Source organism: Canis lupus, chromosome 13 (assembly GCF_003254725.2).
Source record: "Canis lupus dingo isolate Sandy chromosome 13, ASM325472v2, whole genome shotgun sequence".
NCBI classification, from domain to species: Eukaryota; Metazoa; Chordata; class Mammalia; order Carnivora; family Canidae; genus Canis; species Canis lupus.
In genome coordinates this window covers 3109111-3132333 of record NC_064255.1, presented here as the reverse complement: position 1 = coordinate 3132333, position 23223 = coordinate 3109111, and the positions used below count along the sequence as shown (strand labels likewise).

The window sequence follows — 23223 nt, the reverse complement described above, 5'->3', positions numbered from 1 at the left end:
ACCTCCTGATTATCTCATTTGAGCAGGCCTTGATTTGACTTCTATAATTTTCCAGAGGGATTCCTAATTAGTCCTCATGCTGAATTAAGGCAGTCCCTCTACATTTCCCTTCTCTGACACATACTTTGGGATGTCAATGAAGCAGGAATGATGTAAGAAAGTTTCAACCATTGTCAAGCTTATTTTTTTGTGTGGGAGGAGAAAAAAGATGAATAAAAAAACAAAAATCAGATTTGTGGAGTGAGAATTCCTTTGAGCAAATAGATTGATCATATTTTTAGATGATGGAAAATGACTGTCCATTGGCAATTCTGCAGGTATGTCACGCTACCAGAGCATTCACGAGATTTTCAGTATAAAGGAGTTAGTGACATGGCATGGCACATGTTCAGCGAGAAGATGGTGAACATCCGTCAACTGCTCTCAGAAATTACACTGATATCACCAAAAACCCTGCTATGATATCAAAATCCTCTGGCTCATTTTGTTTTGCTGAAAAATGCATTGCTTGGCAATTTTTTTTAAGCTGACAAACATCATCTTAGGAGAGCAGAAGGTGAGAACTAGCACACAGTTTCAGAGCTTCTGGTTAGTCTCGGTTGGACTCGTCTAGCGAGTCGACTCATCCCTTTCCTAACGAGGCAGCAACCAGATGTATTGGTAGTACTTAGGATCACACCCTGCTGTAAATGCTTATTCAGCCACATTTCCAATATTTTGGAATTGCTACTTTCATTCCCATTTTAATACACATTTATGACCTAGTTTTTTTTAACTCTGCCACTTTTTTTATTACAATTCAGGCTAAACATTTATGAGAAAAAGAAAAATCAACAATGTTGTGCCAGCTGAAAAAAACACCCTAATTACAATAATGATAAAACAGCAAAAGGGAGTTTGTCTGACAATTAAAGAACTCAGGATCATCATGTTATAGCAAATTTTATGAATAGTGCATTTTATTGAATAGTAAGAAAAACAAGGACTAGTATATATATATATACTATATATATATATGCTTCTTCAAAAACTTTTGACCTCAGAATAGGAAAAATCCTCTTCCTATTTCTCTCAATTTCTTTCTCTTTTCCTCATATTAAATTTCCTCTAAACTAAAAAAGTTCTTTTTAAAAAAGCCAATTTTCAACTTAGTTGTAATTAGGTTTTAATCAATACAATTGTTTTTAACATTTATCACTGTCTTTCTCTCCAGTTAATTGGATTATCTTATAAGCCAGTCAACTACTTGCAATCAACATCAAATATCAGGCAAAATATTGGCTTCTATTGGGTGCCACAGAGGTATTACTATCCCTGGGGAAAATGTAGACACAGAGATTCAATCAAGTAGCATGAGTGGCCTTAAAGAAGTCACATTTCTTGAACTGAGTGATTGGCGATCCAGACTTGAAGGCTAGTCGACTAGACTTTGAGGCTAATGGGACAAGGCTTCCGGTCCAAGCCTCTGGTGGGCCAGATAATAATATGCTATCCTGGGGCCACAGATTCTAGTGAGCTAAACGTCTTACCTGTGTAAGCCGTAGGTCAAAATATAGATCAGACACAAGAAGGATCTTGCGTATCTACCCATCCCCACCGACAGAAAGATAGCTAAAAGCATAAGCCCTGCTGAGACCAATCGGTAGTGAAATTAAATACTGAGATTGACACGTACACACACATACACCTTGGAAATGTTAACTATGCTGAGTATGCTTGAAGTATCCTGACCACCATGTTGGATGAACCTACACATCATATTGCATTTGTCCCAAATGACACATCATTTGTTTATTAAAGACCTCTTCGGGCAGCCTGGGTGGCTCAGTGGTTTGGTGCCGCCTTTGGTCCAGGGCGCGATCCTGGAGACCCGGGATCGAGTCCCACGTCGGGCTCCCTGCGTGGAGCCTGCTTCTCCCTCTGCCTGTGTCTCTGCCTCCCTCTCTCTCTCTGTATCTCTAATAAATAAATAAAATTAAAAAAAAATAAATAAAGACCTCCTTCTTTTATTTGTACTTCAAACTTCAGGCCACTAAAGATCTCCTTCAGGTTAACCAATTCACGTGTTTTGTTGACTTCCTGGAATTCTAAGAAAGAAAGAAAAAAGATAAAATATCAGCTAAATAAAGCTAACACTTGAGTAGTTGGGTACTTCAAGTCTACTTTGGAAATAAGAAGGATTTAAAATAGAAATGTCTCATGCATCAGAGGGTAGCAAAGTTACATTTTAAGAATCCAAATTGTTATCATAAAAGACATCTACTCCAAACCCCTTGTTTTTCAGAGTAAGAAACAAGAGCCGGAGATCATAAGAGCTCTCCCCATGCAACGCAGAAGAGCAGCAGGGCTTAGTCACGACAACAGAAAGATGCCTGCTGCCCACGTGAACCACTGTCAGCGTGATGCGGTTCAGACACACGAGGAGCTCTCCACACTGGATTTCATCCGTTCCCAGGGCAGTGTGGCGTGGGGGAGAGAAGGCAGGGTTTAGAATCAGATTTCAACTCTCAGTCCTGGCTCTTACGCTTACTAGCTCCCCACCTTCTAGCTGTGTGCCAGTGAGAAAACTAACCTCTTGGAGTCTGTTTCTTCATCAAAAAATGAGACATAATCGGAGTTTCAGGGAAGGTCTGATGTGAGGATGAGAGACACAGAGTAGGTGCCCCAATTATGGCTATTGTTACGGGTAGGAGGCTCAGAGCAACAATGAATTCAGTTTGATATGGGAAGACAATAGGAGGGATGTGGCTTTGGTCGGGCATGGCCTATGACTAATGGTCCCAAAATAACAAGTAAAGCTGCAGTGATTATCTGTCATTCTCCTACCTCTGTCCCCACAGGCCTGTCACCTTACACTTTAAGATTAAACATTTATTTTTCGAATGTGGCCCAGTCTAGGGGTTGGATGCGTGATCGGGAAATACCGCAAAGCTATGCAGCCTGCAAGGGGACTGAATCGGAGGTCTGGGTTATCATCTGTAAGGTGTCCCACAGAAGTGAGCCAACCATAGCCACGAGGAACATGCAGTACAGGGAGTTCTCCTGGTTCCCACGGTCAACAGAGACCAAATGTCTGTCTCATTTGGACCCACGGGATTTTAATTTACGTAAGTAACAGAACGATGATACAGAAAGGTCAATTCAGGCTACAGGGATGAATTCTGATGGCCTGCTACCTGGCCCTGGGACGACTTAGGTTCCGGGAAATATTGGTGTCTGTCAGGGAGTCAGAAAAGGAGGGTGTTGGGGGGACAGATGTGAGACTGTGTTTTTACACAGAAGGTATAATTCTAGGTAGACTGTTATCTGCAGAGATTAGCTAGCCCTGGGAGGTGTAGTCTCTCTCCCTGTGGCTGGAAGGCCCCCCAGATATTAAACCATCGTAAGATACAGGGAATAAAAGCCAGAAGTTTCAAGCAAGTATTTCTTCCTTCTTGCTATTTTCTGCTCCTCCCTCAAACACTTCATGCTTTCCTATAGTATTATGAAATTACATTTTCATTTTCTATGTAAATAGTAAGCACCCTTGGTTTCAAATTTGCATATTTGGGGGTGATTTTTATTCTGCCTTTCATTAATAGAGCTCTGTTAAAAGACCATGAAGGGACACCTGGGTGACTCAGCGGTTGAGCGCCTGCCTTTGGCTCAGGGTGTGATCCTGGAGACCCAGGATCGAGTCCCACATCGGGCTCCTTGCATGGAGCCCGTTTCTCCCTCTGCCTATGTCTCTGCTCTCTGTGTGTGTCTCTTGTGAATAAATAAAATAAATAAATAAATAAATAAATAAATAACCATGAAGTTCATGTTGAGTCATCAAGTCACAGAAGTTCAAGGACTAGAAGGGGTCTGGGAAGTCACTCAAACTGTCCCTTTGATTTTATACCTGGGGAGTCAGTCATTAAAAATTCTTCTGAGCCATAATGGCTTAACTACTATTAAAATCAAACATAGAATATAATTAAACATGTAGTTAAAAGCATTAATAACCAAACTTAGCCAAAAAGTGGTTAAATTTCAGAGTGCAACTAAATGCTTTTTTCTTGTCTTCTGTCCTCCAAACTCCAAACATTAGAAAAACATCTCTGCAGATCGGCAGAAGTCAGGAGAAATGAGAGAGTCATTTTCAGGACTCATTTCTGTGTATGGGATCAGTCTGCCATCCATCACCAGTGCAGTCAGCAGACTTCTGACAAAATCAGTGAACCATCAACTGGACTAAAAACGCTTTATGGTTAAAATCAAGGCAAAGGCCCTCACCCAAGAGACACCTGTACGAATTCATGTCTGGGGAAAAATGAAACACTCCATGCTTGATTTTTCTATTTTGTTTTGGTGTTTCCACCTGCTTCAGAGTACTAATGTAATAAAATGACAACGAGGATGGGCACATTAAATTTGGATACTCTCTTCTCCCCTAGCTCATTCAGCTACCTGATGGTCTAAAGATAAGGATGGTATGCAGAGAACTAGAAAAATGGAACGGTGGAACCCAAAGCATGTCCTTACCTGGAATGAAAAGTAGAAACTAATGCAGGGAGATGCCAAGGGTGCTAATAATACCTGGACTGATATTATGATACCTGGAAGCACTGAGCACCATGAAGACATACATACCACCTGGAAACAAACATGGTTAGGAAATTATTAGAAATACAAACCATTTTGTACATTTAGTTTCTGTTTTATCACAGTAAAACATGCACACAGTTGAAACATATGACTAGTCCTACAAGACTAGTTATGAAAAACAGTGGTTTCTTGCCTGCCAAATTCTCTCTTTTCAGCCACAGCTATGTACAATTCTTTTAGTCCGTTCTTTTGGTATTTATCTCTATACCTCTAAGTAACATTCCTTTTTTTTTTTTTTTTTTTTTTTTGGTGGGCAACAAAGCAAAGTTTATTGAGTGATAGTACAAAGCTCCCGAAGAAGAGGGAGGGGACCCGAGAGTGTCGCCCAGTAAGATTCTTATACTGACCCCTTGAAAGTTTTTCTCAGTTTTATGCATTATCTAGGGATTTCCAACCGTGGCAAGTGAGAACTTAGCTCTCTTTGAGTGCTCTTCCCGCCCTCCTTTGGCCCCATCACACATAGACTTCTCATTCCCCATCCTCCCAATTAAGTTATATTTGTAATTATAATTGTGGGTAGGTCCATATTTATATTATTATCACTATGTAAATCCTATTACACATAGACTTCTCATTCCCCATCCTCCCAATTAAGTTATATTTGTAATTATAATTGTGGGTAGGTCCATATTTATATTATTATCACTATGTAAATCCTATTACAGCATGCTCTGTGATACTTAGGAGGACTCTTCACCTGGTATGCAGGGATCGTTCAGGCATATATTCACTCAACAAGGGTTTATGCAATGTCTATACCATACCAAACACTATGCTCAATGTTGGCTACACTAGGGTGGCAAAAAGAGCTATAGCACCTACTGCTGTGGTGTAGGCCAGTGAGCCCGGTGTCTGAAACCAGATTTTTCCACTTACTTGTCGAGTAATCTTGGGTAACTTAACTGTTTTTTACCTCAGTTACCTAAGGATCATCAAGAGGATTAAATGAATGAAAATGTGTCAAGTACAGTACTTGGTAGATAGTAGGCACTATGTAAGTGTCACATCTCATTGTTTTAGAAGTCAAATGGAAAGGAGAAATGTACATATGTACATATATATTCTGTAAACATATATACATATGTGTATATATATACTTATATGTTTATGTATATATGAATACAATCTATGTTTACAATAAACTGTGTACATGATAAGTGCTAAGAATGAGAAGTACAGGATGCTGCAAGAGCACTAAACCAGGGAAAATATTTGCTTACCTATTGACACTTTAAATATATTCAGTTTATTGTATGTCAGTTATACCTCATTAAAGCTGTTTTTCAAAAGTAAGTACCTGAAGGTTTTTCTGCATTCATTAACTGCCCTTAATGGAACCAATAACCTTGATGCTACCCATTTAAATACTGTTCTACACCCTACCCCCATTATAGTTTTTTTAAATCTTTTGCTATTAAATATTTTTTACTTTTACGAACATAGTAGATGGTATAGATTTTTTTCCCCTTAGAACTGCCTTTTGCATTTGTTTCTTTTCTTAAAAAAGTATTTAGTTGACACACAATGTTACATCAGTTTCAGATGGACAGCATAGTGATTTGACAAGTTTATACATTATGCTATACTCACCACAGGTGTAGCTACCATCTGTCACCATATCTTGCTATTACAATATTATTGACTATATTCCCTATGGTGTGCCTTTTATTCCCACAGCTTATTAATTCCATAAGTGGAAGCACATATCTCCCCTTCACCAATTTTGCACATCTTTCTGTTCCCCCTCCTCTCTGGCAACCATCAGTATATTTTGTATTTACAGGTATTTTTTGCTTTTTTCTTGTTTATTCCGTTGTTTTTGTTTTAGAGTCCACATATGAGTGAAATCATGTGGTATTTGTCTTTCTCAGTCTGACTTATTTCACTTAGCATAATATCCTCCAGGTCTGTCCATCTTGTCTCAAAAGGCATGATCTCATCTGCTTTCATGGCTGTGTAATATTCCTCTGTGTGTTTGTGTACCACGTTATCCTTATCCATTCATCTATCAATGGACACTGAGGTTGCTTCCATACCTTAGCTATTACAAATAATGCTACAATTAACACAGGAGTGTACATATCTTTCTGAATTAGTGTCTTTGTTTTCTTTGGGTATATACCCAATACAGGAATTATTGGATCATATAGTAGCTCTATTTTTAAGTTTTTGAGGAATCTTCACACTATTTTCCACAGTGGCTGTCCAGTTTACTTTCTCACCAACAGTGTACAAGGGCTCCTTTTTCTCCACACAGAGGAATCCTCATTTATTTATTTTTTTTAATATTTATTTTTCAGTAATCTCTACACCCAACGTGGCACTCAAACTTACAACCCCAAGATTGAGAGTCATATGCTCTCCTAACTGAGCCAGCCAGGTGCCCCCAGGGGAATCCTCATTCAGATGGGCGCTCAAGGAAGGAAGGTTTCTCTGAGAATGTGATACTTCAGTTGGAATTTGAAGAGAGAATAGAAAGTAGCCATGCTCGAAGGGAGGGCAGGGCATACAAGAGAGGCAAGAGATGGTTGGCTTAAGGAACTGAAAGACCATGGAGGCTAGGGCACAGCAAGAGAAAAGAATTTCAGGAGCCCAGACAATGCTTTGTGTGCCATGATAAGAAGACAGGATTTTACTCAGTGTGCCATGAATGGCCAATGAAGGGTTTTAAGCATGGAAGTAACCTGAGCAGATATGCAGTTTTAAAACATCATTATGATTGCCCAGAAGTAATTATACTAAAGGAGAGCTGAAGAATTTCTTCATTTCCTGGTAGGTTAATTGCTCCAGACAAACCAGGTGAAAGATGGCGACTTGGACTAGAACAATGGCAGTGCAGTTGGTGAAAAGCGGAGAGAGTCAGTACATATTTTGGAATAGAGTCAACATGACTTGGCAATAGATTGGAAGTGGGAGATAAGGGATTGAGAAGTATCAGGGCTAACAATAAGGTTTTGAAATGGTTACCCCAGTGGGTGGCAGTGCCTTTTCTGAGGTGGAATAAAGTGGATCAGAAGGAGATTTGCTGCATGGCAGTGGAGAGAATATTGGATGTTCCAGTTTTTGTCATCCAAAATCACTTTTTAAAAATATAACAGCTTTATTGAGATATAATTCACATAAGATACAAATTACTTAAAGTGCACAATTCGGTGGCTTTCAGTATATTCAGAGTTGTGCAATTAACACCACAGCCAATCTTAAAATATTTTCATCATCCCAAAAGAAAGTCCAGGCCCATTACCAAGCACTTCCCATCCCCCTCCAATTCTCCCAGCCCTTGGCAACCACTAATCTACTTCATCTTTATAGACTTGCCAATTTTGAACATTTCAGATAAATCAAATCATTATACAATATGTGGTCTCTTGTGTCTAGATTCTTTCAGTTAACATAATGTTTTCAAGATTTGTCCATGCTGTCTCAGTGCTTAATGTCTTTTTATGGCTGACTCGTATTCTATTTTATGGATATACCTCTTTTATTTATCAACTCATCATTGACGAAAATTTGGGTTGTTTCTATTTTTGGGTTATTATGAATAGCCAGAATGCTGTTTTGAGCACTCATGTACAAGTTTTTGTGTGGATGTAAGTTTTCATTTCTCTTGGATGTGGACTTAGGACAGGAATTCCTGGACCATATGATAATTCTGCATTTAACCTTTTGAGGAACTACCAGAATGTTTTCACACTGCCACCAGCAAGTATGGGGGGAGGGGTGTCTATCTTCTCCACATCCACTCCAACACTTAATACCTATCTCTTTTATTACAGCCATCTTAATAGGTGTGAAGTTCTATCTCAGATTTGCTTTTCCCTGAGGGCTAATTATGGGGGGCATCTTTCCTTGTATGCATTGGCCATTTGTATGTCTTCTTTGAAGAAATACCTAATCAGATCTGTTGCCCATTTTTTAAATGAGTTACCTCTTTTTTTTTTCTCTTCAGAGATGGGGGAGGAGGGGCAGTGGGAGAGGGAGAGAGAGAGAGAATCCTAAACAGATTCCATGCCCAGCATGGAGCGCCCAAAGTGGGGCTTGATCCCACAGCTCCGAGATCATAACCTGGGTGGAAATCAAGAGTTGGACACTTAACCAGTTGAGTCACCCAGGCACCCCTGGGTTACTTCTTTTGTCATCAGTGCTTTTGGTGTCATATCTGAGAAGGCTTTGCTTAACCCCAGGTCATGGAGACTTATTCCTGTATTTTCTTCTAAGGATTTTATATTCTTAGCATCTACATTTAGATCTGTGATCCATTGTAATTTTTGTATACAGATGAGGTAGGGATCCAATTTCATTCTTATACATGTGGATATCCAATTGTTGCAGCACCATTTGTTGAAAGGACTGCTCCTTCCCTGTTGAATTTTCCTGGCATCTGTGTCGAAATCAATGTGAATATATATGTTTGGGTTCTCAATTCTATCCCATTGATCTATATGTCTGTTCTTATGATAGTACCACAGTCTTAATTACTATAGCTTTATAGTGTGTTTTGAAATTGGAAAGTATAAATCCTCCAACTCTGTTCCTCTTTTCAACATTGTTTTGGCTATTCTGATGTAAGGATAAAACAGACTCCTCTTCCCTGTGTCTCCTCTACTCCCAATAGTGCACTACAACACTACTTCCCTTCTGACACTAGATAGGTAGGACTTCCAAACATCAATTTTGCAACACCAGATAGATATCCTGCAATTTACTGTCTAGGGGGATAGCATCAGGTCCCACAGGTTAAGAGGTCAGTCGTACAAAACTACCCCAATATCCGCTTTCAGATGTCAATAGCAATAGCAGCTTGCTACCTGTGCTTCTGATTAATCTGCTATAAATCAGAGGTTCCCATAATCACCTCCTTAGTTTTGATTAACTTGCTAGAACAGCTCACAAAACTCAGAGAAACATTTACTTATGTTTAAACTGTTATTGTAAAAGATATTATAAAGAATGTAGATGTGCAGCCTGATGAGGAAGAACATAGGGCAAATTTCAGAAGGGTCCCAAGTGCAGGAGCTTCTGTTCCCATGTAACTGGGGTGTGCCACCTTCCCAGCATGGGGATGCGTTTACCAACCTGGAAGCTGATCAAATATTGCTCAGTAGTTTTTATAGAGCTTAATCTACAGCCCCCTCCCCTTTGCTTCCCCAGAGGTTGGTGGTTAGGGCTGGAAGTTTTAATCCTCTAATCACTTAGTCTATCTCTGGTAACCAGTCCTATCTTGACATGTAGGGGCCCCACCCCAAGTCATTTCATTAGCATAAATTCAGGTATGTTCAAAAGGAGCTCCTTATGAATGACAAAAGACACTCATATCACTCAGGAAATTCCAAGGTTTTTTGGAGCTTTGTGCCAGGAATGGGGTCAAAGACCAAATATACTTCTTATTTTATCACATCTGGGTTCCATGGAATTTCCAGATGGTTTTCACAATAAGCTTGTTGATTTATGCAAAAATGACAGCTGAGATTTTGATAGGGGAAGTACTGAATTTGCAGATAAATTTGGAGGAATATTGCCAGTTTTACAATATTAATTTTTTTTTGATCCATGAACATGGAATGCCTTTCCATTTATTTAGGTGTTTTGTAAGTTCTTTCAATAATGTTCTGTAGCATTCAGAATATAAGTTTTGCACTTCTTTTTGTAAATTTATTCCTAAGTATTTTCTTTTTGATGCAATTTTAATAAATTACAATATTTTAAAAACTGATTTTAACATCTCTGAAATTTGAGATGTATTATATAATCAAGGGTGTCTTAGCATTATGCCATAGTTCAAATGGCAGTCATTTTTTTTTTATCTTGGTGGAGATAAATGTAACTTACAATCAACAGCTTCTTTGATTCAATACCATACGGTATTTAAATATGAAATGTCTATAAAACATTAAAGTGGAAATGGAAAATAGGCATTTGGATATACCAATTTAGAAATCAGAAGAGAGGGTTGAATTAGTAGGCGGATGTAGGGTCATCTGAAGTTCATTATTTAAAGCCACAAGAGTGAATGAGATTCCTTCGGGGAAAGAGTATAGAGAAAATGAGAGAATCGAGGTTGTAGCCCCGAGAAATGGCAACAAGAAGTTGATTAGAGGAATAAGAGCTAGAAAAGGAAACATTTTTGTTTTGAGTTTATTGTTGTCATTATTGCTATTATTGGTGTCAGTAGATGGAAGGACCTATGGGGCCAGGACCTCGCCTCTTTTAAACTCTAATGAACCTCTAAGCTAAGCACTTTACTATATTTAGATATTAACCTACATGCCACAGATAAATTGAAAGTGATTCAGAATAATCTGTTTGAGAAATAATATATTGACTATCAACTCTTTCACTCCTGAAAATCAGACATGAATACAAATAAATAAATCTTTTAGGTCTTTAGAGAAGCATTTTAACCTGGTTGTGATTTTGGCTTGAAAATAGGCATATGGGGGCATCCCTGGTGGCGCAGCGGTTTGGCGCCGCCTGCAGCCTGGGGTGTGATCCTGGAGACCCGGGATCGGGTCCCACCCACATCGGGCTCCCTGCATGGAGCCTGCTTCTCCCTCTGCCTGTGTCTCTGCCTCTCTCTCTGTCTATGAATAAATAAATAAAATCTTTAAAAAAAATAGGCATATGATTACTGTATATTAACCTCGAGTAATTGTCTAAAGGTAGAAGAGAACTAGTCAATAGAAATACTGCAGCATTCACAATTAAAACCAGCAATGTGTCTAAAAATCCTTCTAAGGTTTTCATATCCCAGTTGCTGTCACATTTCTATAGAATAAGTAGGACACCAGCTGGTAGTAATGCTAATTCATCCACTTTTCGTTTACTGTTCATCACTTCTCAGATGTTGAATCTTATCCATTCCTTTCTTCCCTTCATATTTCAAATGCCCTAACCAACATATAAAGTTACCATAATACCATATCCTGTAAGCAGCAGTTTTTACCAGGGGAGATTTTGACCCCCAGAGGACACTTGGAAAGATATGGACACATTTTTCATTTGTGACGACTGGAGATAGCATGATATTGGCATCAAAAGGTTACAGAGCAGGGGTATTGCCAAACATCCTACAATCCCTAGGACAGGCCCCCCAGAGCAACAAATTATCTAGCCCAAAGTGTCAGTGGTGCCAAGGTTGAGAAACTCTACCAATGGAGATAAATGTCTATGTATACGAACTTTCTGGGGGCAAAGTCCTTAGCTTTTACCATACCTAAAAGGTGGTATAATGCAGAATTTTAAGAAACACTAGCTTAAATGGATATTTCGTCTAGGCATCGGTAACAAGTGGCATAGTAATATCGCCTCACAGCAAAAATCCCCTCTCCAGGTAAGACTTATTTCAGCCTGCCAAATTTCTCTGTCCCTTTCCACTGCCCACTCTGATTCATGGCTAGACAAACGCAGCTCTTTGGATTTCCTGTCTTTAGGTTCTCTGAGTACCTCATCCCCCTCCTGTTAGCCAGGTTAACACAGTCATTATGGTTGTGGTGACTACTGACTAAGCTAGAGCTTCATGCTATGTCCAAAGTTTTGCTTTCTTTAGATACCTCCAGTTCATTTGGCCAACATCCATTTAATCAGTGCCTACCATGTTTAGCACACTGCTAGGCACTGAGCATATGGTGATGAAAATGAGCTTGCAGCTCAATATTGGAGAGGTATCGGTAAGATTTAAGAACGTCAATTTAAAACCAGGAGAGGGGCAGGCCCGGTGGCGCAGCGGTTTGGTGCCGCCTGCAGCCTGGGGTGTGATCCTGGAGACCCCGGATCGAGTCCCACGTCGGGCTCCCTGCGTGGAGCCTGCTTCTCCCTGCCTGTGTCTCTGCCCCCTCTCTCCCTGTGTCTATGAATAAATAAATAAAATATCAAAAAAGAGTGTTTAAAAAAATAAAAATGATAAAACGGGGAGAGATATGAAAGTAAAGATGAGAGAGGCTGAAATGAGGATAAGGAAGGACTTATCAACCAGATCGTTGTATGCTACCCAAATGCGACGAGCTGCTAGCTCCTTCCCGCTTATTTTGAACCATTCTGTCACGACTGTATCCCACTCCCCCGAGTTTATATCAAACTCGCTTCTCCTGGGTACTGACAGGCGAGTGGAGCGTGGACGCTATGGGCAAGGTGAGGACGCCAAACACAAAGGCTTCCCTTTTCCTCGTTACTAATAAATCTAATTAGAAACCAACGCGCGCGGTGGGGGGCGGGGCGGGGGAGAGGCGGCGTAAAGCCAAAGTCTAAAATGCCATTTCCAGATGATCAGCAGATCACAACCGCAATAGTTCTTAATCAGGTACTGGAGGTTGAGGTCGTGGCCTGTAAATCAAGAAGCAAACAACAACCAAATTCAACTTAGCCATTTCCCCCAGTACTAGCAACTCTGCGCATTGGTAGTAGATGGCGGAGCCGGCCGGGGACCCAGCCAGCGGCGCCGAGGCAGTGCGGCTGGAATCCTCAACTCCCTAACCCCCCAGACTGGTAAAAATAACCGTGGTTTCCGTGGGAACCAGGCTGCGGGCCGGTGCGCGAAAGAACAAAGGCTGCGCGGCCGCGGCGGGGGGGGGCGGCGGGGGCGGCGGGCGCCCCGGGCCCCACGGTCTCCGGCGCCCGCGCAGCTCTCGGGGCCGGTCCCCGGGCCGCGGCACTGCAGGCGCCGGCGGGGCGGGAGGCGGGTGAGAAGGGACGCGGGGCCCGAGGCCCGGCCGCCGCCCCACCGAGGGAGCTGGCGAGCGACTTGCGAAACACGCCGCGGGCCGTCACCCAGCAGGACCGGCATCACGCGGCTCCCGCGCCGGCAGAAGCCGCCCAGAGAGCACGCGGCCGGGGCGGGGCGCCGGGGACACGGGGCGACGTCCCCCGCAGTTCCCGTCGCGCAGGGGCCGCCGGCGCCGCCAGGCCCCGCCCCCCGGCGCTTATGTAACAGGGGCGCGCTGCCATTGGCCCGTGCGACCGGAAAGGGCGGCGGCGTGCGAGCAGGGGCGGGGCGGGGGAGGCGGCCGCAGCAGGAAGGCGAGTGGGCGGCGGGCGGGCGGGCGCTGGGGCGCCTGGGAGCGCTGCGCGGCGTGCGCGGGCACGAGCGTAGTGGCCTCCCCCGAGGCTGAGGCGGCGGCGGGCGCGCGCGGCGGCGGCGGCGGCGGCGGCGGCGGCGGCGGGCGCGAGGCGCGGGCTGTTGTGCTCTCCTCTTCCCGTCCTCGGCGGGTGGAGGCGGCCGAAGCGGTGCTGGGCGCGCTCCCCCTCCTCTCCCTCCGGCCACCTCCCCGGCCGCCTCGCGCTGCGCGGTCTCCGACGCAAGCCTGTCCCGGCCCGGGTGAGCGGCTGCGGGGGCGGCGCTGACGCCGCAGGACGTCGGGGAGCCGGGTGGGGGCCTGGCGGCGGGGTCGCGGCGGGTCGCGAGGGGCCGCCGGCCTCCGGGCCTTCCAGGCGGCGGCGGGGCCGGGCCGGGCCGGCCCTGTGCGGGCGCGGGGGCGGGCGCGGGCGCGGCGGCGGGGAGCTCGGCGCCTGCCGGGCCCTGCAGGTGGCGGGGTGCAGGCCGCCCGCGGCAGCCGAGCGCGGCGGTAACCTTACCCCGTGGCGGCCGCCGCCGCTGGGCTTCTGGAGCCGCGGCCGGAGGGGCCGGGTTTCGGCAGCCGAAGCCCGGGAGGCGCGCCTCGGGCCGGGGTCTGTGGGAAGCGGCGGGTAGGTGGGGGCTGTGTGGCGGCTGAGGAGGGGTGAGGACGGGGCTCCCCGCCCGGGGCCGGGGCCGACCTTCTCCTGCGCTTTCCTCTTCCCTCCCCCGACGGGACGGGGCTAAGAGCTAGGGTCGGAACGTCGATCAGCCCGGGCCTCTTGGTTTCAGAGGGTTGTGGAGAATGCTCCTACTTCCTGGATCCCAACATTTTTCTTGCTCGTCTGTTTTGGTTTTAAGGGGATCTTTTCCGGGGGGGGGGGGCACTGCTTACTTGTTGCCTCGGTAAGAGCTCTTCATTTTGGAGAGAACTCTTGGTTCTACTTCCCTCTCCGCAGCGTTCTGAGAAAACCACACAGAGTTACGTTAACAACCTGCGCTTCAGGGGTCCTGCGGGCCTCAGTTTGTCCTGTGCAATTAAGAAGTCGTGCTTAAGATTTTGTAGAAAATTCGAGTGGCTTGAGAGCAGTTCCTGAGTTGAGCTGCCCAAAAGCAGGTGGCTCGTTCGTTTGCATTTCTGCTTTCAGAAAGGAAATCAATGCAGTGAGTTGTTGGAAGTCAAGGGCCTACCCCACGCATTTAGACTGTTGACTCTATTTCCTTTACCAGGTGCTAAGATTTCTGTTTTTAAAATGAGAATAAGCGATTACAGTTTCTACTTATTAAAGCTTTTATGGTTTTATTTGTTACTGTTAGGTGAAAATGGGTTAAATCTATTGTGTAATGTTATATTTTAGGAGAAGCCCTAAATGGAAAAGTTAAAAATAATGTGCATCTCGTTGCATTGTGCAGATCACTGCATGAAAATAGTTAATAACTTGTAATTACCAAAGAAACTTCTGGAATTGGTGGCTTAAATCAATTGAGGTTACCCACAGGATCTGTGTTAGCATTCGTAGCAGACATTCTGTAGAAGAGTTCAGATGCATGGAAGACTGAAGTATTCTAACATAAGGTACTGATAAAAGATGTTATAGAAAATTGGGATACATAAAGATTGAATACCTATGATCATCCAAATCATACTTAAGTGTCCAAATCTGTTTCTGTGGGAATAGGTTCCATATGCTTGCCATGGCATTTGTACTTCATATACATTTTTAAAAAAATCATCCCACTTGGCTTGGGATTAATAAAGATTTGGCTTTATAAAAACTAAAATGGAAGTTTAGTTTTCAAGGGCTAACACATCTGGTAATATTTACTATTATTTGAGAATATACTAAACTAGCATACTAAAAATTTTTATAGTTTGTTAAAATATTCAACTGAGTCTTTACAAAAAGCATTGATCCTCTTCTGTGTTTTATCTGACTTTCAGTCCTGAGCAAAATACTAGTGGGAATTTGGCCAAGCAGTGTATTTGTTTCTTCAGTTTCCCTTTTTTTGGGGAAGAAGCTCATGTGTTTCTATGAAATGCTTTGACTTTATATCCATTAACTGGTTAGGTTTCCAGTCAGAAAAAAAGCCAGCCCCGTTTGCTGGTAAAGATGATCTAGATCCATATTGTGTTCATATCCTACAATGATTTAAAAGCTTAAAGCTTAATTGCAGTGCTAGTCAAGGTCCTACATCAGAATTCTACTTAGGACCCAATTTCAATATACTTAAAAAGCAACTGGGGCCTATTAGACCCTTTATGAGCAGGTTTAACTTGTGTTGTCTAATAGAGGACTTTAGTTTTTTTTTTTTTAATTCCAGTATAAGTAATATACAGTGTTACATTAGTTTCAGGTGTACAATATCAACAATTCTATACACACAGTGCTCTTCATGATTAAATGTACTCTTTAATCCCTATCACCTATTTCACCATGCCCCATGCACCTCTTCTCTGGGAACCATCAGTTCTCTATAGTTAAGAGTCTGTTTCTTGGTTTGAGATAACTAATTTTTTTTTTTTTTTTTTTTAGGATTTTATTTATTTATTCATGAGAGACACACACAGAGCGGGGGGGGGGGGGGGGGGGGCGGCAGACACACAGGCAGAGGGAGAAGCAGGCTCCATGCAGGGAGCCCGATGTGGGACTCAATCCCCAGGACTCCAGAATCACGACCTGGGCCAAAGGCAGGTGCTAAACCACTGAGCCACACAGGGATCCCCGAGAAAACTAATTTTAATGAAAAAGTAAAGTAACTTTTTTTTTTCAGTAACTTATTTTTAACCCATCTAGCTTCATTTCAGACTATCAGTAAAAGGTGGTGCATTTCAGTTTTGTAAAGGCATCTTTACCCTTTTTACAAGGTTCATTCTCTCAACTGGAAACTAATTTAGTCTTATTTAATTATTTCTCCAGCAATCCTGCAGGGACTAATTTTTTTTGAAAGGTTTAAGATAGTACAGTAGTTTTATGGAACCTGAGTATTTAAGAGAACTGTTCCCATTGCTCTTAGTATCTCCTTTAGAAGCTTTAGATGACAGCCCTTATTTCTTTTAAAGTTGTAAAAATCTTTTCTTTTTTTTTTGGTAGTTTTATGGCTTTATTAACACAAATATGACACACACATAAGCTGTCTATTCATTTTCTTCGCTACTGCAGCCTGGCATTGGGATTGGTGACTCTGATGGCCAACTGGGCTGCTCTTTCCACAATGGCTTTGCTTTCTTGGAGAATACATTGTGAGCAATCTCTGCACAATATGATTTGTTGTTGCACATCAGCAGCACTTAAAGCTCCTTGACTTTGTGGACTAGAAACTTCCGGAAGCCACTGGGCAGCATGTGCTTTGTTTTCTTGTTGCTCCCATAACCAATGTTGGGCATCAAGATCTGGCTCTTGAATCTTCTGCGTACTCTATTGTCAATGCCTCTGGGTTTCCGCCAGTTGTGCTTAATTTTGACATATTGGTCTGACTGGTGCCGGATGAACTTCTTGGTCCTCTTTTTAATGATTTTGAGCTTCACCAGAGGTCTCAGGGCAGCCATTATGCCCAGCAATAGATGACTGCTACCTCTTAAAGTTGTAAAAATCTTAATTCACAACAGTGAATACTGGAAAGTAAAGTGCTCCAGCAAATGCTTGGGAAATGGCACTAAACTTTTCTGGTAAATTTTTAAAGATTACATATAGCGGAGTGCACAAATCTTAGATGTAAAGCTTAATGAATTTTTACAAATGAACACACCCGTATGACCACTACCCAGATGAAGATATAGAACCAATCACCACCCTTAAATTCCGCCCCCATGCCTTTTTTTTTTCCCCCCAGTCACTACCTCCTAGGGTAGCTTTGCCTATTTTGAACTGTATACAACCTATATACTTTGTGTCTGGCTTCTTTCCCTTAACACTGGATACAACCATGTTGTTACTTGTAACAATAGTTTCTTTTTGGATGTAGCATAATATTCTATTGTATAAATATATGGCAAGTTATGTATCCATTTTACCAGTAACTGGCATTTGGATTGTTTCCAGTTTTAGAAATGATGCTCTGATATACAAATATACAAATATATATATTTATATTCTGAGATTGTTAGGTTATAGAATAGACTACTACCAGTTTCCCACAGTGGTTGTACTAATTTATTCTCTAGTAGCATTGTATGTGAGAATTTGAAAACTCATACATTTTGATACCTATATAAAACTTAAGTCTCCAACTCTGAGAATGTTATTCTGTATTAATCACTGTAATGCCTCAACTTCTGTTTTTAGATATGGCTCGTGGACAGCAGAAGATTCAATCTCAGCAGAAAAATGCCAAAAAGCAAGCTGGACAAAAGAAGAAACAAGGACATGACCAAAAGGCTGCTGCCAAAGCTGCCTTAATATATACCTGCACTGTTTGTAGGGTAAGGGGAATTGAAAGACATAGTTTTCCTGTGGACAATTCTTTCCTTGGACGTTTGTTTATATAGGTTAAAATTTTGCAACTAAGGCAAAATAAACAGTAGATTGGAGAGCTGGTTATTTTAAGTGTCTGTCTTCAGTTGTCTATTTAACAGATAATTTTTTGAATGGCTCCTATGGGCAGGCACAGTTCTCTTTGTGTCAGGGAAAGGGAGAGAACAAAGCAAAGTCCCTTTCCCTCGTTTAGAATAAAGATGTCTTCAGGGCAGATACTGCCTTTTGAACTTTGTAAGGAAATCAGATCTTCATTCTTAGTTTAAGCTATGTAGGATACAAGTGAATATATCTCTGATTATAGAGTTGACTTCTTTTCCCCCCACTAAATTCATAGTGAGGATGTCTGCAAAACTATATGGAATATATTTACATTGACTAGAACTAATGTGTTTTAATAGATTTGAAGAATAATCATAACAACTACTATTCAGTGCTTATCAAGTGTTTTATATGTATCAGTCCACTAATCCACCATATGAAATAAAGGACTTGTATTCTCATTTTGCAGAAGAGTAAACTGAGTCATGGGGATTAAATAACTTGTGCATGATCACCCAGCTAGTGCAAAGAGCTGGGATCTGAACCCAGGCAGTCTAATTCTGGAGCCTACTTGTATACACACTGCCTTTCAAAGAAGTTTCTTTTAGATTCCAAGCCAGAATCTCTTTCTTGCTTTTTTGTTCAAGCTTAGCAGAAGCCCCAAAGGAAAAGTACATAGTAAAGTTTGTCCAATATATATGCATATATATACCATATGTATAAATGTGTTTTTTTTTTTTTCCCCCGAAGTCCTGCACCTGGGTAAGGTTGTGGGAAAGGATCTTGGCAAGACATGATTCTGAGACTAAAGTTCATCATCTGAAGGCATTACTGATGGAATAGAAGTTCCTAGCTATGTAAAAGTTCTCTTTAAAAGAGGAAATCCATTAAATATCTTGTCCATACTGAACATTGATACACTCAAAATAATGAAATCAAGCAACTTTAGACTTGTAAAGACAACTTTCCAACTTGTCTTTGTAAGAGAAGGGTAAAAGTAAATTTCATTAAATTACTAATGAGTAAATACTTAGATCTAAAAGTACTTAGAGTGGTTCACCTATTTAAAAACTCAGAACTGGGGCAGCTCGGGTAGCTCAGCAGTTTAGCGCCACCTTCAGCCCAGGTTGTGATCCTGGAGACCTGGGATCGAGTCCCACGTTGGGCTCCCTGCATGGAGCCTGCTTCTCCCTCTGCCTGTGTCTCTGCCTTTCTCTCTCTCGCTCTGTGTTTCTCGTGAATGAATAAATAAATAAATCTTTTAAAAAAATAAATAAAAACTCAGAACTGGGACTCCTGGGTGGCTCCGCGGTTTAGAGCCTGCCTTTGGCCTAGGGATCCAGTCCCACATCGGGCTCCCTGTGTGGAGCCTGCTTCTCCCTCTGCCTGTGTCTCTCCCTGCCCACCCCCCCCCCCCCCCGCCATGTCTCTCATGAATAAATATTTTTTAAAAAATAAAATAAAAACTCAGAACAAAACAGCAAAAACTTTCATTTTGTGTTTTGGTTTAATCAAATGGGCTAAAGACTAAATAATTGAAGGTCGTTGCATAGGGAAGTTGGTATAGTGTAGCATTTGAGAACTGAAGTACTAGTACTAAGTTAAAACAGATCTTGCACAAGTTACAGTCTAGGTTTTAGTTTCTTTATCATGCGAAATGAGAAAGGATAGTAGGAACTAATTTAAGATTACTATAGGAAGGTTCTGTGAGAATTCAGGTAACCTGCTTGACATAATGTGTTAAGTAAATGTATCTGTTTGCTGTTAAACAAGCAGAATGCCTCATTCTTAGTGACCCACCCTTTGTTCATATGTGAAATTTGGTGATATATTAGGAATTTCTTTGTTACAAGGTCCTTTTTTATGTCCACCACTAGTTACAGGAACTTAAAAGTGTTTTGGAGATAATTGTCTATCATGAGCAGGCTCAGGATTTGAAAAGTTAACATTTTTATTTCATGAATAAGGTTTCTTTTTTCCACAATTTTTTAATTAGACACAAATGCCAGACCCGAAGACCTTCAAGCAGCACTTTGAAAGCAAGCATCCTAAGACTCCACTTCCTCCAGAATTGGCTGATGTTCAGGCATAAAGTTGTTTACAGGTAGTTGACCTTTTGTCTTTTCATTTGTTAATGTCAAGGTTGTAAGCAAGAGCAAAATGATCTTCTGTAACTGAAAATAATGTGTACCTTCCAGCTGAGTTTTTATTGCTTCCCCGTGTTAAGCTCATGTTTACCTTTACAATTGATAAAAGCCCATTTTCCCAAACCAGATCTTCTCAATGCCTTTGAAACACCCAAGTATTTTACTACTGTAGCCCAAAATGGGGGGATGAGGTGATGCTGACCAACTCTGGTCCAAGAATGGAAGAGACTTACCAGCTAAAAGAAAATAACTATTACAAAGGCATTTGAGGGTCTTGCTCCCAGAAACGATGCAGAACAATGTTCCTGAGTGCCTTGTTGCAGGTATTTCACTTCCAGTATCTAACAGAGCTTCTGAGTGCATTGAGGTATATGGCAAATGTAGGCATATACTATATAAACTTGATGGTTGCTTGAAAATAATCTGTTTACACTTTCTGTGTGGTTGGTTTTTGGTTTTTTATTTTCCCTAAGTGGTGATGGTGGTGTGAGATAATTTTTTCTTTTTAAAGTAAATTCATCGAAGATTTGTTGTTTATAAAATCTTTGACAAATCCATCAGACTAACTTGATAGCCTATGCATGTGGTGCATTTTTCTTAGACATTTGAAATGCATTTAAGTTGTATTTGTGCAATGCTTACATTCACTGAAAATTTCATTTATGTTTTATAGGTGAATTCATGACACCTTTGACTCTTCTACTGTCTCAGACCTTAGGTAACAAACCTGCAGCTGCTTTTCTAACAAACTGTTGATCAGCAAAAATAAAGGGGCTACAGAAACACTCATTTTTATGCTGTTCCCTTTTGGGCTTCATGCAAAGACAATTCTGTGTAAATGTACAGTTGACTCTGATTTGGAAATCTGAAAATCAGTCCATCCTTGTTATAAAAATTTTTTTACAATTGTAATTATATTGATGTTCATATTGTGTAAAATAACTCATTTAATAAAGTAGTACTTTGATTTTACAACATCACAGGATAAATGGTTCTAGAAATTCTGTTCTAACTTTCCACATTATTTGCCTTATGAAAATCTAATGAATTCGTCAGCTAGAATTGCAAGCGCAATTCTTAATCTCCCTCTCTCAGCTCAGTGGCAGGTTCATTAGTTAAACTAGAACAGACTCATTCATACAGTTTTATTGGCAGCTGTTGACCTAGGTGAAAAATGACTTACTTGCTGCCTTAGTGTATTAACATCATGTGTCATTTCCCCCTCTGATGTTTCTATGTTTGAGGTTGGAATATTTCAACTTGCTATATGACCTGGCCGTAGCTGCCAGCCAGGTATACCCTGTAGATAACTGATAAATTCCTAATGTGGTTGGATTTTCAGTGAGCCCTTCTGAAAGATTAAGTTCTGAAGTATATGCCATAACAAAATCATCAGTAAGGCTGCCATTGAATACAAAATATGATGGATCATATGTGAACTGGTAAAGATCTATCTTATATAAGTTATACCAGATTCTTTCAGAATCCAAGTTCATTAATTGGCAATTAAAACTCAATTTTTGAAGGACTTTTTGGAAGTTATTAATGTTTTGGCCAATTTTATGAATGGTTTTTTATTAATAGGAAGATTGGAATTGCTTGTCGCTGGGTTAATTCCCCAAAACCTTCTCCCTCCTTTCCTTTGTAAATGAATAGTTGATTTTAGGAGTTTACTTTGTGCTGGTTCCTAAAATCCAAGACTGTACAGTATGACTTCTATCTGAACTAGTAAAGGATTAAAATAGGCCAATCTCCACATTCTTTTGGCTCTGAGGATGGGGAAATGGGCTGGTTCAGATGGATGAGGTAAATCCCTCCCAGTTAAGACAATTTTAGGGTTCTTCTAATTTGCTCTTGTCAACTATTAACTTTACTAGTGTAACTGCTGTAACTGTTTAAATTTTAAAGTTAATAGGAAGAACACTCAACTATTTGCTGGTAATTGCTTAGAGCCACAAATCTGATCCTGTGGATTTACAAAATGCATTCCCTCTTTCTGCTGTAATTTATCACTGCATTTGTTTTGTAGCTGTGCAGATTCTGCCCATCTTGTTTGACTTCACTGTAAGTTTAAGATATTGACAAGGAAAAGCTTCTTCAGTGGTGATAGTTTCTTAGCGACTTCTATTGCAATCTTAATTTAGTCTTTTTTTCCATGTATTTAATTTCCTAAGTTTCAGATTTAATATCTGTTACTTCCTAATATGTTGGGTACCAGAACATAAGAATTTGCCTGATTGCTTGTGGTGGGTATTATTGAAGTTCTGGTTAAATTACAATTTAAAGGTTTTTAAAAATGCTTTGACCATATGTATGTTTACATTTAGTAACAAATCATTTAAAAATCATTCACAAGTTTTGGTTTATTTTTTTTTTCATTTGTTTTACTGACTGTAATTCAGAATAAAAGCTTTTTGTTCTTGTATTTAACCCTTTTTTATAAGCAGCTGAAGACACCATATTTAATGTTATATCTCAGTGATAGGAAAATAGCTGCATTGGTCTTGCATAAGACATTAATTCTCATGCTTTGTGTAAGGATAATTAGTACAATCCCTTTCTATTATGTTTGAGTTAAATTTGCTCTAAGGGGAAAACTATAATTCTTAAGCATCCTCATTATTTAATTTGAAGATTCTTTAACAGATCACAGCAAAGTTCATCATAAAACTGTTATGGTGTCTTCAAAGACTTTATAAAATCTGAGACACTGAGAGGGAATTGGTCCGTTGTATTCTGTGTTTCCATTAATTGCCAAAAGGAATGGGGTAAGATTATATTTGTTTCCATTTTACTTCCTATGGATCTGCATCCCCATGTTTAACTGACACACTTGGGGCTCAGTTGTGTGCTGTAATGTCTTATTAAAGAAGATATTAAAACTAAA

The 23223-nt window shown here is 41.0% G+C and overlaps 1 protein-coding gene, 2 long non-coding RNA genes and 1 pseudogene across 8 annotated transcripts in view; 2 read left to right on the top strand and 2 right to left on the bottom strand.

The window, feature by feature from the left end:
* The window catches only part of LOC118353833 (uncharacterized), a 16472-nt gene extending 12261 nt beyond the window's left edge, over positions 1–4211 (top strand). The window contains exons 2-3 of the long non-coding RNA XR_004813255.2: positions 2285–3107; positions 4073–4211. This is a non-coding gene — a long non-coding RNA (uncharacterized LOC118353833). The remainder of the gene's footprint in view (positions 1–2284; positions 3108–4072) is intronic.
* On the bottom strand, positions 1766–14813 carry LOC118353831 (uncharacterized). Of its 2 annotated transcripts, none has more exons than XR_004813251.2 (2): positions 14571–14813; positions 1766–4617 (listed from the first exon to the last, which is right to left on the bottom strand). It is a non-coding gene; the product is annotated as an uncharacterized LOC118353831 (long non-coding RNA). The 2 variants fall into 2 exon arrangements; XR_004813252.2 differs by lacking the exon at positions 14571–14813 and adding an exon at positions 14197–14323.
* Positions 12991–23223, top strand: ZNF706 (zinc finger protein 706). 5 transcript variants are annotated; one of them, XM_035712570.2, is made up of 4 exons: positions 12991–13110; positions 17959–18095; positions 20186–20293; positions 21010–23223. In XM_035712570.2, the coding sequence occupies exons 2-3, from the start codon at positions 17961–17963 to the stop codon at positions 20279–20281; spliced, it is 231 nt and encodes a 76-aa protein (XP_035568463.1). In that variant the 5' UTR covers positions 12991–13110; positions 17959–17960; the 3' UTR covers positions 20282–20293; positions 21010–23223. The 5 variants fall into 5 exon arrangements, with proteins under 5 accessions (XP_035568463.1, XP_035568479.1, XP_025306156.1 ...); XM_035712586.2 differs by lacking the exon at positions 12991–13110 and adding an exon at positions 13618–13641; XM_025450371.3 differs by lacking the exon at positions 12991–13110 and adding an exon at positions 13748–13939.
* On the bottom strand, positions 16770–17299 carry LOC112662497 (60S ribosomal protein L32-like; annotated as a pseudogene).

Coding starts and splice junctions, on each gene's coding strand:
- ZNF706 (XM_035712570.2), top strand. CDS start 17,961: ATGGCTCGTGGACAGCAGAAGATTCAATCTCAGCAGAAAAATGCCAAA. Junction 18,096..20,185: donor ATACCTGCACTGTTTGTAGG/GTAAGGGGAATT, acceptor TTTTTTAATTAG/ACACAAATGCCAGACCCGAA.